The sequence below is a fragment of the Mus musculus genome, chromosome 14 (genome assembly GCF_000001635.26).
Source record: "Mus musculus strain C57BL/6J chromosome 14, GRCm38.p6 C57BL/6J".
Classification (NCBI taxonomy): Eukaryota; Metazoa; Chordata; class Mammalia; order Rodentia; family Muridae; genus Mus; species Mus musculus.
Genome location: NC_000080.6, coordinates 30,850,726 through 30,865,057, shown reverse-complemented (window position 1 = coordinate 30,865,057; position 14,332 = coordinate 30,850,726). Strand labels below are relative to the sequence as shown.

The 14,332-nt window shown below is 46.6% G+C and overlaps 1 protein-coding gene across 2 annotated transcripts in view; it reads right to left on the bottom strand.

The window, feature by feature from the left end:
- Stimate (STIM activating enhancer) overlaps positions 1-14,332 on the bottom strand; it is a 51,636-nt gene that overhangs the window by 12,153 nt on the left and 25,151 nt on the right. Inside the window, exons 2-4 of one of the 2 annotated variants that reach the window (XM_030247992.1) lie at positions 2,130-2,178; positions 1,791-1,870; positions 534-629 (exon numbers count right to left, since the gene is read on the bottom strand). In XM_030247992.1, coding sequence (XP_030103852.1) covers positions 534-629; positions 1,791-1,870; positions 2,130-2,132 — 179 coding nt within the window. In that variant the 5' untranslated portion in view covers positions 2,133-2,178. The remainder of the gene's footprint in view (positions 1-533; positions 630-1,790; positions 1,871-2,129; positions 2,179-14,332) is intronic. The other variant, NM_028839.4, reaches the window with a different exon arrangement.

The window sequence follows — 14,332 nt, the reverse complement described above, 5'->3', positions numbered from 1 at the left end:
TGGAGTGAAACCTCTGCCACTCTGTCTGCTAGGGGAATGACTATTCCTCCTCCAGTAAGATGTAAAGTGTTTTAGGGCATGGATAAGGTAGCAGACACATTGCTCTGCACCTCATGTGGAAGGCAGTCCACACTGACAGATGGATGCTCTGTGTGTCAGAGAGGCCAGTGATGCCCAACGATAACTTTGAACATCTCATAGCACAGGAAACACCCGTGTGCTCTGCATCTAGCACACAGCCGTTCTTGAGTGTTATCCTTTCCTGATGAGGGGCTGCTGTGAACTTGGGCACTAGAAAGACAAAGGACTGAACTTAGACTGATGAACAGAAAGCCAACACACAAGGTAACTGTCAAAGTCCTGAGAACCAACCAAAAGTGGAGTGTACAAACTCATGAAGGCACATACAGGATGAAACTAGAGAGAGGAGAAAGGATGGGTACCTCCCCCAAGCTAGAGAGCTGTGCTGGCAAGGGAAGAGAAGGCCAGTCCATATCTTCAATGGAGGTTAAGTTCAAATACAAGCCACTCACAGTGAACAAGGGTCCTCTTCAGTGAGATCTGCTAGGTACACATTTGCAAAGTGGATGAAGAGCATCCCTATGGCTTGTTTGGAAGTGTCTAAAAACCTGCATAAAACAGAACCAGCAAGTGTTACCAACCGGACAGGAGAGCAGCAACCACCTTAGGGAAAACAGACCAAGTCTGTGGCCAAGCCTCATAACCATCCCTACACCCAGAGGCCAGGAGACACCAAAGGATACCACGCAAAACACACAGAGGGCCTAGACCTAGGTGTTCTCGGTGTTCCTTACTAACCGTGACAGCAGGACTAAATGCCCAGATTCGGGAGACTCAGTGACAGGCGAGTACAAGTAGGAATTCTCAACATACAGGAGGAACGTCCTTAGCAATCAGTGAGTGCATGGGACAATTATAAAGCACTTTTATTGACATGATGATGGCGTCGCTACTGAAGGGGAGTGGAAGTCTCATTAGGGCAGGAGTAAGCTTACTGTAGCCCACACTGCTACCAGAGGCCTGCCTGTCTCCTTCCAAATGACTTACTGTTTGGGAATTTTATCCTTGGAATCTATTTCTGAAGCTTTACTACTACATAATGAACATACAACTGCTACTGCAGGGTCATCCTACACAAAGTGAGTATGCTTGATATTCATGTATCTACATTAAACACTTGATCTCTGCCCCAGACCCAAAGTCCAACCCCCTGTAATGTCCCAAGTGCCAGGGGTGTGAGGAATATCTTTTTGTTGTTGTTGTCGTTCCAGGCTCCCTCACAGAGAGAGGTCTAATCCTTTGGACTGTCCTGGGTGATAGGAGTATAGTTTGTTCTAAAAAGGTGTCTGTAGTTCCTAGAGAGCTTTAGGGTGGGGCAGGCCACTGAAAGACTGAGCCATGAGTAAATAAGCCCCACCATACTCCAGGGAGAGGAGAAGGGCTACGGACTACATTAACAACCCATAGGCCTCATGAGCCTTAAAACACAGTCCTGGAGTGTTCTGGAACCAGTGAGCAAATGAATTCATTCACAGAGAGGATGGTGGACATAAGACCCATGCTCACAGAACTGGGCTCAGGAATTGGAACATCCCAGCTCACTGAACAAACGGCTTCATCTAGCCATTCACTCATCTGCATGCTTTATGATAATCCAGGGGATGTAAACACTGTTTCCTTAAGTTTTGAGTCACATCTGGTGAGGGGTGTGATAAGAATCTCTGAAATATGACTAATTTCCAAATAAACTTGTATTTGATTACACATACAGGCATAATCTCGTAACAGTCAAGATGGAGAAGCTCACAGCAGAGGCTGCTCCGTTCACATCGTCTTCCATCTTCCAGCACTGAGAGCAGCATTATAAATAAATGTAGGAATCAAAAGTTTTTGAAAACAAAAAACAAAGCAAAACAAAAAAACAGAACTATTTTCATATTATACAGCATTCGTATTAACTCAACTGAGGGATCCCACTACTTTATTCGGTATGTAATTTCTCCTGTTCCAAGTTCTACCTATCCCAATACTCCACCATCAGTCCCTAGAGCAAACTCTGACACCTTGGCAAGTGCTTTCTCGGGGTGAGCCGGCACTTTGGTACGTACCATATCCTCCACGGCCGTCTTTCATGCTTTGGTTCTCTGAAGCGTTTAACTGAAAGAACAAACAGACATTGGGAGTTTCTCAAACCAACAGCAACACAAAGTCCATATCCAAGGTGTGTTACCACTGTTATTTACATTGCTAAGTTAAAACACGTAGTGTGGCAGCATATTTTGCTCAGTGAAGATTACAGAGAGCCTGCACTGCGGTCTGTCGGCAAGGACGCTTCAGAACTAGATACTCCTTCCTGAACCACGCCTTCTCACAGTGTGTGCAAACCTGCATCTTCCCCTGGTGACAGAGCTCATTTAGGTGATGACTAGAAGCACCGAGGGACAATGTAGTTGCTTCCAGCTCTAGCATATGTTCTAGGACAACACACCCACTCACCCTGAGGCTTACTGTACTCCAAGCCAGACACCGGGGATACAAATGTAAAGTCAGCCCCCTAGGAAATGGGAGAGTCGTACAGTGCAGGACGGGAAGCTCTGCAGAAGAGACAGCTCTGAGGCTGGACGCAGGAGTCAGGACAGGCTTCCCTAATGGAAGTGAGCAAGCCAGGTCCTCAAGGTTGAGGGAGAGCTTGCTCAAAGACACAGAGCAGTCACAGCTTTGAAGCTCACACGTACAGTCACAGAGCATAGCAGAGTGTTTAGAATAATTTAATTTGCTTCATTACAGTGTATAAAGACAAAAAGCCTGCTGGAGATACAGCAGGTAAGAGGGTAACACATTGAACACGGGCCTCATGCGGGGGCTCCTGAGTGCTGGGTCAGAGGGCCTGCCATGAGTCCTGCAGGGCAGAGGGACCCAGGAGAATCTAAGCCGAGCAGGCTTAGCCCAGCAGCCCCGAGGACTGAGCGGAGGCTGAATTTCCCAGGCGGAGGCACAAGAGGAGATGCTGGCTGTGCTCACAGCTCCAGGAAGGGGCAGCAACAACCCGCTCAACCTTGGCTGGCAAGGGACTCCCAGGGCAAAGGTGTGTGCCTTTGTCCAAGCTGTCTAGCTCAGCACGCTGTCTGCAACAGGGAAAGAAAGCGTTTTGGCTCCAGGTGCCCCTGAAACTCTTATCAACATTGCGCAACTAAAACAAACATCGGAAGTGAGGCTTGTGTGAGATTTACTACACCAAAGTGCTAAGAAAGAATCAGACTGACTTAAGGCATGAAAGACCCCTGACCAGAACGGGCAGCAGGAGAGCACCGACTTCTGGAGAAGCCCCAAGCCGCCAGAGACTGAGCAGCAGCAGGAGGAGGGTTTGCGAAAACAGAACGCAAGTTAGTGAGCCCTGCTCCGAATAAATGCAGCAGCCTACACCTGGCAGGCCAAGGCTGCTGTACAAGCATTGGCATGACAAGCCTTGTGCTCCCAGTCATGCTGGCACTGAAGAGACTGAAAAGCTGGTGGGACTGTAAGGAAGAGCGTTGTGTCCTCCACACATGGTATACCCAAACCTCAACAATGCCATGGAATCTTGAGCTGAAGCCCAAGAGGCCCTGGGGCCTGAATGGCCCTGGAGAACAGAGTTTGTCCTGGAAACACCAAGTGCCACTGAGGGGTAGAGGCTCAAAAGAGACTTCAGCTGGGACACAGTCACTTTGTGCTTCTCAGTTCTGCCCTCACCATCCTGACTTCTACCACCATTATTGTTTTTCAAGACAGGGTTTCTCTGCGTAGCCCTGGCTGTCTTAGAACTCACTCTGTAGGCCAGGCTGGCCTCAAACATGGTGATCTGTCTGCCTGACTCCCTAGTGTTGGGGTTAAAGGATGCTTGGCTCTGTCTTCATCATTACTAAGGACATCAGATACTGGAAAAGGAGAAGATTCCTACAAGATGGACACTTAGGTAGCAGAGAGGCTATAACTTCCCTTCAAATGGTGTGTATTTAATATATATAGTAAATGGATTACATAAAACGATATAATTATAGTATAACCAGACACAAGTTAGGTCATTATATAATAAATCTACTACTGTTATACCATTTTATCAACGTGATGTATAGATAAAGGGAACAACTGCGGGACCATGGGGTGAATCCCTGGTGACTGCTTGCAGAGACTGCTTTTGAAGAAGTGACTGAGGTAAAATGAGGTCCTGTGGGTGTATCCTAACCCAATATGTTTAGTGTTTTTTAAAAAGAGGAATCCAGCCGGGCATGGTGGCACACGCCTTTAATCCCAGCACTTACTCAGGAGGCAGAGGCAGGCAGATCTCTGTGAGTTCAAAGCCAGCCTGGTCTATAGAACGAGTTCAAGGACAGCCAGGGCTACACAGAGAAACCTTGTTTCAAGAAACAAACAAACACCAAACAACAACAGCAAGAAAAAGTAGCAGCTATCCACTGGTTCCTCAGAAAACTGGGATTTGATCTACCTCAAGTCCCAAACCCAGCTATATCACTCTTGGGCACACACCCACAAGATGCTCCATCCTGCCACAAAGACACTTGCTCAACTATATTCATGGCAACTTAGTTCAAAATAGCCAGTAACTGGATACAACTTAGATGTTGCCCAGCAAAAGAATGGATAAAGAAAATGTGGTACATTTACACAGTGGAGTATTACTCAGCTGTTAAAACCACAGACATCATGACATTTGCAGGCAAATGGATGAAACTAGAAAAAAAAATTATCCTGAGCGAGGTAAGCCAGACCTATAAAAACAACTAGTTTCTATTTACTTACGAGTGGACATTAGCTGTTAAGTAAATGATAATCAAGCTACAATCCACAGACCCAGAGAGGCTAGGCAAAGAGGAGGGCTCTCGAGGGGAAGCAAAGGAGAAATAGAACAGATTTTGTGAGTGACAAAAACAGATCAGGTGGTGGGAACTGGGGGTGAAGGGAGAGAGTGTGGGGAGACAGCTGGAGTTGGAGGGGCATGGCGGGGTGGCAATCTAGTTCAGTGGAAGCTTCCTGGAATCTGTGAGGCTCCTAGTGAAGACGGATACGCAGTCTGACATGGTCATCTTCTGTAGCAGACAAGGCTGCCAGTGCTGGGATCATGTGGCATTCGGTTGAGATTTTAGCTGAGGGGTCCCACAGAGATCCCTAATCAACTCAGGCTGATGCTAGGGTAGAGGGTCGCTCTCTGAAACGGACATTGGAGCCCCGTTTCTGAGGACAGCATCCACACAGCTCAGTGAATGGAGAGGTCAAGCTGGGGCCTCCACAGTCTTTACCCCTATGTTCTACTCTCTTTGGTATGGGGAGGTAGTCTGCAGGATATGGAAAAAGAAACCTGGACACCATCCCAGACACAAAATCTTTGACCTACAACCTATACTGCCTACGAGATGCACTGGTGCAATGGTAGCACAGAATCTGTGGGCGTGGCCAACCAATGTCTAGTTTGACTTGAGGCCCAGGCCATGAGAGGAAGCCCATGCCCTACACTGCCTAGATGGCTAGGAACTAGAGACTGGAGAGCTCAGACACCTATGGTAGAACAACAACAAGAAATCAATGAAATGATTTCTAGTGTTCTGCTACACTTATAGATCAATGCCTTGTCCAGTGTCCAGTCATCATCAGAGAGGCGTCCTCTAGCAGCAAATGGGAGTTAGTGTAGAGACTCACAGCCAGACATAATATGGAGATTCTAAACTGGAGGTCTCCATTGGGTCCCTCCCATTGGGAGACTGGGGAACCCCACAAAAGAGGGGGTGGAAAGATTGAGTTGGAGGGGATGGAGGACACACGTGTTCAGAAGAACACAGCTCACTGAATCACCTAAGCAGGGCTCACATGGGCTCACACAGACTGAAGCGGCAAGCACAGGGCCTACGTGGGTCTGCACCAGGTCCTCTGCGTGTCTGTTATGACTGATAGCTTGGTAGTTTTGTGGGATGCTGAACAGTGGAAGTGGGTGTGTCTCTGACTCTTTTGCCTGCCCTTGAGACTCTTTTTCTCTTAATGGGTTGCCGTGTCCAGCCTTGATATACAAGCTTTTGCCTTGTTTTATTCTATCTTGTTTTGTACTGTCTGGCTGTTGTCTCTTGGGGGCCTGTTCTTTTCTGAGGAGGAAACACCTGCTGACTAGCCCTTTCTTTTTGGACCTGACCTTCCCAGAACTGAAAGAAAATAAATGTCTATCATTTAAGTCACCCAGTGTGTGTACTGAGTTACGGCAGCCAGAGAAACTTAATCATGTAGAAAGATAGTAATTGGAAGACAAGGTGAGGCTTTTCAATAGGCCCAATGTCCTCTGCTTAAAAAGCTGGAGAGAAAACATACTCCAGGGGTTCAACTTGGTGAATCTACAAAGACCTAACAACTCATGCACTTTTACACTGCATTCTGTGAAGTCCAAGGTATATATCCATAAGTACCAACGCCAATGTATGAAATAAGTACTAACAAATCATCTTAGTAAATTAACACACATATAAGTATGCACATAGACATATGAACTTTTGTGTAAGATAGCCCACTCAGGAGAAGTGAAACGGCAAAAGTCGTTGCCTTCTTTACACAGAAGGGCGGCTGAGCTCCAGAGCACATCAGTGGTGTGAGCTGAACTCTGCCAAGAGTCTGGGGGCGGGTGTGATCTGTTTGTGAAGAGTTCTAGGATATCTAACTGAGGAAGGTGCAGGGGAGTCAAACAGACTTCACAGTGAGGCGCGGCAAGGGCTTCTCTCTTTTGCCTGTGGTAATGGATGGATGCTAAACTGAAGTTCACGTAGCAGCTTCACTCTGCTGCTGTGCTGACAGCAGCCTAAAGAGGGTGATGTGGAGCAAGGAGACCCATTAGATACCCTGGGCCAAAGGACAGCACATCACATGCTGCCACAGGAAGCTGAGGAGAAGAAAGAAGATTCTAGCTGGGGTTTTTGTTTGTTTGTTTGTTTTTAAACCTTCAGCTAACAGAATTAGCTATGGACATGAGAGAAAGAATGGTGTGGAGGCCTCTGTTGGTGGGAATTCAAATTTGCCCCATGGTACAAGGAACCCTGGGAAGGGTGAAGTCTCTCTGCAGGTAAAAAGCCAGGAGCTAACATTAAAAACATGGTTCACAGAACTCAGAAAGAGCTCCAGGACAAGTGGCCTCCTCATTAACTGCACTCCTGAAGAATGAAGAAAATGGACAGAGCCCTTTCGTCAAGCCTACTACCTAAGGCCTTCAGGATCTGTATTCCTGAGCTGACGGGCTTCGCTGCCCCTCCCCAGCCGGTGCTCACACTTGGAGTGAGTTCTTACAACAATGTATAGGACCTCAAACAGCTCCCATCTTCTCCAACCTTCTGAATTAAAATACACCTTTTAGGAAGTGCATACATACAGGAGATATATAAAATTTAAGGTACACAGCTTTCTTTTTGTGAGATATCTTGCTGGAGAGCCAAGGCTGGCCTTGACTCTCTTCCCATCTCAGCCTCTCAAGTGCCGAGATCACAAGTACGCCCACCATGGCTAGTCACATTTTTGGGTAGCATTTTTATAAAATGTCTTTTCAATCTCTTTCAACTTAATGTTTCAGGTAGATTTGTTGTAAGCAGCATTTAGGTGAGTTTCCCCTGAAATCTAGTTGGTAATTGCAATAGGCTGCAAGGTAGCCTCCTTATCTCTAAACCGTCCGTTTTGTCTCGTGATTAAACCGGGAGGCAATTCAACCAACTACTGACACCTCCTGTCATAAGAGACAGTGACTCATGACAGTTTACATCACACACACAGTATCTGAACAGCAGCGTTCAGGTGATATAGAAAACAGTGACACAGAAGCTACCTTCCAAGAGGGGCCTTTGCAGAAGCACACAACAGGAACAAACACTGGACGCCTGTCTAGCACATGAGTCACCCTCAGCAACGAGAAGGATGAATTGGCTGGCCCTGTCGTCAGGACAGAAAATCTAGGCCACACCTGCTCACCACAGCCAACAAGCACCTATGGGGAACTGAAGGCCCAAGAAGTCAACTGATACAGCTATCTGAGTCAAAGCCTTTTTCTGGGCCGAGATGGGAAGGATACAGGATCACAGGTCACCTTCAATCACACTTTTCCCGTTATGCCAGCCACAGAGGCCTCTCAACACCCACATTCCGTCTTTTTGCACCAACACTGCTACAGATCAGCAAGTGGCCTCCTCTCATCCTCCTGGTTTTTAGGTCACCTCCTTGGACACCCACATCTACAGGTGCACCACGCCCACTCATCAGCCTCCTGTTTAACCTAGCCACTGGATTCCGATAACACCACGGTCTCTCTTTCCTATTTCTTTTGGTACTGGTGACTGAATCCAGAGCTACAAATGCCAGGCAAGCACCTGCCATTGAACTACATCCTCAGCCCCTTTGTATCTATTTTCATTTTGTATGTATGTGTATGTATGTGTGTGTGTGTGTATATATATATATATATATATATATATATATAATATATTTTTTTGTTTGTTTGTTTGTTTTGTTTTTTTGTTTTTCGAGACAGGGTTTCTCTGTGTAGCCCTGGTTGTCCTGGAACTCACTTTGTAGACCAGGCTGGCCTTGAACTCAGTAATCTGCCTGCCCCTGCCTCCCGAGCGCTGGGATTAAAGGCGTGCGCCACCACGCCCGGCTCATTTTATATTTTTATACTTTGATTTTGGGACAAAGTTTAACCGTTTTAAGCTGGCCTAGAACTCACTTTGTAGCCCAGGCAGACTCTGAAATCATGATCTTCCTGTCTCAGCCTATGAGTAGTCAGGACCGCTGGCTTGAGGCAACAGGCTTGGCTTCTCCTGTGTTTTCTGGACTGTCTTACTTTCGATACCATGTCCGCTCTCTATGTCAGAAGGATCTGTTCAGGTCAACCCTATTCACCACTGGCACTTAAACAGAGCCTGGCTCACATCTGGTAGCTGAATAACGTTTTATTGAACAAAAGAATTTATTTAGATTCTCATCCAAGCTCCATTTCTTGAGGACTGTATAGGTACTTATTTTGATTTCAATAAGTTCCATGAATTTTCATGATAGGTTCTTTCAGTTTAGCTGCAGAGATTAAAATTACTTTGGAAGCTGCCAGCAAGAAAGCCAGAGGACAATTTCTCCCCAAGGCAAGGCGGGTCAGCAGCTTGTGCTAAAGACCCAGGAGTGAATTATTGTCTGTACAAGGGATCTGTTGATGGGAATAACAGCTGATAAACACGAGTGGTAAGAAGACTGATGATGCTGATTTTGAAAATGCAATGTAATTCTTTTTACCAAAATGAACACAGATCAATAGGTATGGTGAGAATTTAAAAATAGGCATTCCCTGTTGTCAGGGTGGCCTCAGCAACCTGAACATTCTGGACCAGAAACGCTACAGGGAGATGTGTCTCTGGTGTTGCTTTGGGACCTGACTGGGGAGGTGTTCAGGATGCAGTCTGATCCAAGACCTGTGAATCTTTCTTAATGGGGCTGGAGTGTTGTGTAACTCTGCCCTTCATACAGATGGAACGCCCAGTAGGAACATGCTGTCCTGGAGAGACGCCCAGCTAACCAGTGCACTTAGGCAGCAGGGGACATTCTAGGAATCAGACACTCATGAAGACATGATGCATCCTCTCCTATTTTATGTCACCTCTGCTTTATTATCCTTGTGTCCTAGGAAGAAAAATGCAGAAATTTAATTTAATCTCATAATAAAGGGTGTGTGTATGCATGTGCGCGTGTTCTATCAATGCACAGATCACCTGAAAAGTTGGGGGTTACTCTGGGAACACTGGTTATTGTGTTCATTGGGAAATAAAGCATGACATAGGGGAGGTGACTGTGTGTCAAACTGACAAGGAGTGGACTTGTAGTTTTGGTTGTGAGTCTAGCCTTTAAAGGCTGAACCATCTCTCCAGCCCAACAAGGGACAAATTTGTGATGACTATACGGTTGTCACCTTGACTGCATCTGGAATTAACTCTAACCCAATGGCTGGGCATATACCTGTGAGGCATTTTTTTCTTAATTAAATCGTTTGAATTGGCAGACTCATTTCTCCTTCTTATCTCCACGGTTGGAAGACCCACATCTTTAATCTGGGTCACACCATATAAAGGACATGGAAGATGGAAGCTTCACTGTGCCTGGCTGCTCTCACCTCACTGTCAGGTCCGTTCCTTTGCTGGCAGTTGGATCCTACTTCTTCAGCACTCTGGAATGTACTGAAGACCAGCTGAAGACATCCAGCCTCATGGACTGAACAGCTACGGGATTCTTGGACCTTCTGGTTGGTGGACAGTCATTGTGAAGAGTAGATGGACCACAGCCTATAAGCCATTCTAATAAATCTCTTTCTCTCTCTCTCTCTCTCTCTCTCTCTCTCTCTCTCTCTCACACACACACACACACACACACACACACACTCACTCATTCATTCTACAAGTTCTGTTCCTCTAGAGAACCCTGGCTAACACAGGTTTTGGTACCAGGAGTGGCTCTACAGCAACAGAAGTATAAGGATGATGTTTTTAAGGATCTGGAATAGGTGTTTGCCAAATTACCAAATACAAATTACCAACACAATTACCAAAGCCTCTCTGGTTACTGGGAGCTCAGAGAGTACTGAAGACCCATGCTATTTTACACACTTAAGGAGACAAATGCATTTGATTATCTTAATTCACCAACTGCGGGAGGCAATGGATTTGGTAACTCTGTATATAAGTTTTGACAACTTGTGGGGAAAAAGACAAAGAAAATGATGCTGCTGGATAAACTGACCAAGGAAAAGAATGAGCTACAAGAGAAAATTAACCAATATGTAGCATCTCAGACTACAGCGAAGGACTACAATAAACTCAGTGATAAGCCTGATGGGCTCCGGATGCACGCTGACAGTCTAAAGGCTTCTAAGTGTGCCCTAGAAGAGAACCTTCCCTCCGATGGTCACAGAGCTCGAGCTGAAATCAAACCGTACACCTCATTAGAAGATTGGCTGAGTTACGGGAAAAAATGAAGTCTCAACTTTGGAGAACTGTCATCTGTTAAAGTAAGGGCATTAAATGGTGAGGAGTGGGGTCCTGTAACTTGGGGTGGGAGGACCCTATTGAAGCTGAGAACTCTGAACCCTCCGATTCTCACCTCACCAGAGGCAGCAGCAGTCTCTCCTCAGCAGAAGATACACCCTCACCCCCAAAGCCTGAAAGAATCACTTTTTCTGCCTTTGACAGAGGACATTTATTCTTTATTCTCTGCTAAATTGCAGTGACTTTCTCTGAAGGAGATGCCAGGCAAGATAATACTAATGTCCCCCAGGGCCCACCAATAGTAGCCTCTAGATCTATAACCCGACTTAAGGCTAAACAGGCTCCCAGAGGGAGACAGAAAGTGTAGTCCCCAAGGAGAAGTCTGCTAGGTCATCCAAGCAGAAGTCTGTGAGGTAACGGCAGAAGGAATATAAACTGGATCAGGCTGGCTTTATGGATACGGGCCCACCAAGTGGGATGGCTACGAGGAATACGGGAACTTGCACAGTAAGAAAAAAAAAGTGTCACTAGTTCATCTGAATGGTTGGCTAAAGTATTTGTCAAAAGATGGGGTCAGAGGTGCCTGATATCCATTGGCTTAGTGTTGATGAAGAGATTTTAAAGCTCAGGGAAACAGCAATTCTAGAGTATACACGCTGTATAAAACCTAATTCTCCACACTGGGAAGGTCCAGACGCCATGCTCTTAACGAATTCTGTAAGGCACATAATAATGAAGGGGGCACCTGCACATCGGCAGAGCTTTGGGGTCCCCTTCTTTTGGGGTCCCCTTCTTCTTCTGCCACGCCTTAGGCTTAGGGAAGCTGCTGCTTAGTCAGGTGAATTAAACATGAGGGTTTAGTTGGGCTCTGAGGTAGCAGGGGCCAAGAAGCCTACTGCATTTTTGTTTGATCAGTGTAAGTGAAAAAATTATCAAGCAAATGAAAAGAAGGATACAGGGGACCATGGCGATGGTAATCTTGTTCCATGAACCAATTTCACACTGGAGTGGAGACGGCCAGGTTTCCCTGAGGAAGGACCTCGATAGAGTTCCTAAGAGGTTTTTTTTTTTTTTGTCCTTCCTCAGAGACCTAAAGCCTCTTGCAAGGGTAACAGTACACTGGGGGAAAGGAAACTTTATGGTTTTCGCAGACTATCCACATTGGTGCACTATATTGATGACATTATGCTGATCCCACCAAGTGAGCAGGAGGTGGCAACTACTTTGGACTCATTGGTAACACATGTGCATCAGAAAATGGGAGATAAATCCAACCAAAACTCAAGGGCCTTCTACATAGTGAAATTCTTAGGAGTCCAGTGGTGTGGGGCATGCAGAGATTCCTTCTAAGGTGAAGGAGAAGTCACTGCATCTGGCCCCTTCCACCGTGAAAGAAGCACAATGTTCAGTGGGCCTATCTGGATCCTGGAGGCAGCACGTTCCTCACTTGGGTGTGTTACTTACTCAGGCCCATACACCATGTGACTCGGAAAGCTGCTGGCTTTGTGTGGGCCTGGCTCAGAGGATCTTCAGCAGGTCCTGGCTGCTGTTCAGGCTCTATCACACTTGGACCATACGATCCAGCAGACCCACTGGAAATTGACAGTAGCTTCTGCCTTGTAAGCTAGGATGTCAGAACACCGCCCTGCTGATGTGCCACTTTGGGAAGGCAAAACTCAGGGAAAGGCGCTAGGCTGCCTATCTTCCTTGCCACTGACAGGTCACTCAGGGAAAGCAAAATCATAGTCTAGGATAGGGGCCCCAGCCCATGGTTCTCCGGGTGAGAAATGGCAGGGGCTGGGATGGAGGCTGTGGCTCTCAAATTCTTGTGCACCCAGATGCCACTGGGAATCTGGAGGAGTTGAGAATGGGGCCTGCGGGCTTGCAATGAACCCAGGACAGGAGGAACCTGGCTTAGCTCCGCGTGAGTGCCAGGCGTGTGGAGGGGCTTCTATGGGAGACTTAGGCGTGGCTCTCTCTGTATGATGAAGCCTCCCACTCCATCTACAGTGATACAAGAGATGAGGATGCGTGCGTCCCACTTGGGTGGATCAGGGATTAAACACCTTTTGTGGGAAGGAATGCCCAGGAAGGGAAGTTCATTGCCTAAATATCTGGGGCCTAGCTAGATACCTCACTATCATGGAGCCTTGGTCACCTGTTCCAGGATAGGGAGCTGGTTGGGAGCTAGTCTGAACTCTTGGCATTCTGAATTATGAGATTTACCGGGGTTCTAAACTTGCTACTACCTTTCTGGTTCTGTCTGGTGGCATGGTCCACTGCCCCCATAAACCCATACTTGTCATGGCAGATAGGGATGCTGTTTCAAGCCTTTGGCAGGCCACTATAGGTGAATCACAGAAGAGACTTTTAGGATTTTAGAGCAAAGTTCTACTATCATCTGTGGACAACTCTTCTCCCTATGAGAGAATGTTCTTGGTCTGCTACTGGGGCTTAGTGGAACTTGAACATTTGACAATGGGCTGCCAAGTTACCTCACAACCTGAGCCGCCCATCATGCATCTGATCCACAGAGTCATAAAGTAAGATGAGCACAGCAGCAATTTACTATTGAATGGAAGTGGTATGTATGTGATCTGGCCTAAGCAGGTCCTAAAGGCCCAAGCAAGTTACATGAAGAAGTTGCCCAAATGTCTATTGTCTACAGTTTCTACTCAAGTTACAAGGGCTGTCTGCTGCCAAGCATGTACCTGTAGTCTCATACGGTGTGCCCTATGCTCGTATGACTGAGAGAGAGAGAGAGAGAGAGAGAGAGAGAGAGAGAGAGAGAAGACTGGGGCCTCATTTACTGATGTTCTGTGCATTACGCAGGTACCACCAGGGAGTGGACAGCTGCAGCATTACAACCCATTATAGGACAACCCTGAGGGATAATGGCAAAGAGAAATTGTCACAGTAGGCAAAACTCTGGGCAGAACACATGGGCAGACATTTTGTTTGGAAGGAGAAATGGCTAGGTGTGCTATTGTTCACTGATTCAGAGACTGTAGCCAATGGGTTTGCTTAATGATCAGAGACCTGGAAACAACATGACTGAAAAATATATGAGAAAAACATCTGGGGGAAGAAGTATGTGGACAGAGCTCTCTAAATGGGTGAAGTATATGAAGATACTCATGTCCCATGTAAACTGTCATCAAAAGGTGACTCCCAATCAAGTAGATAGGATGGTCCATTCTATGGACAGTCTGTCTCTTTACTCAGCTACCCCTGTCATTGCCTAATGGCCCATGAACACAGTGACCTTTGTGGCAGAG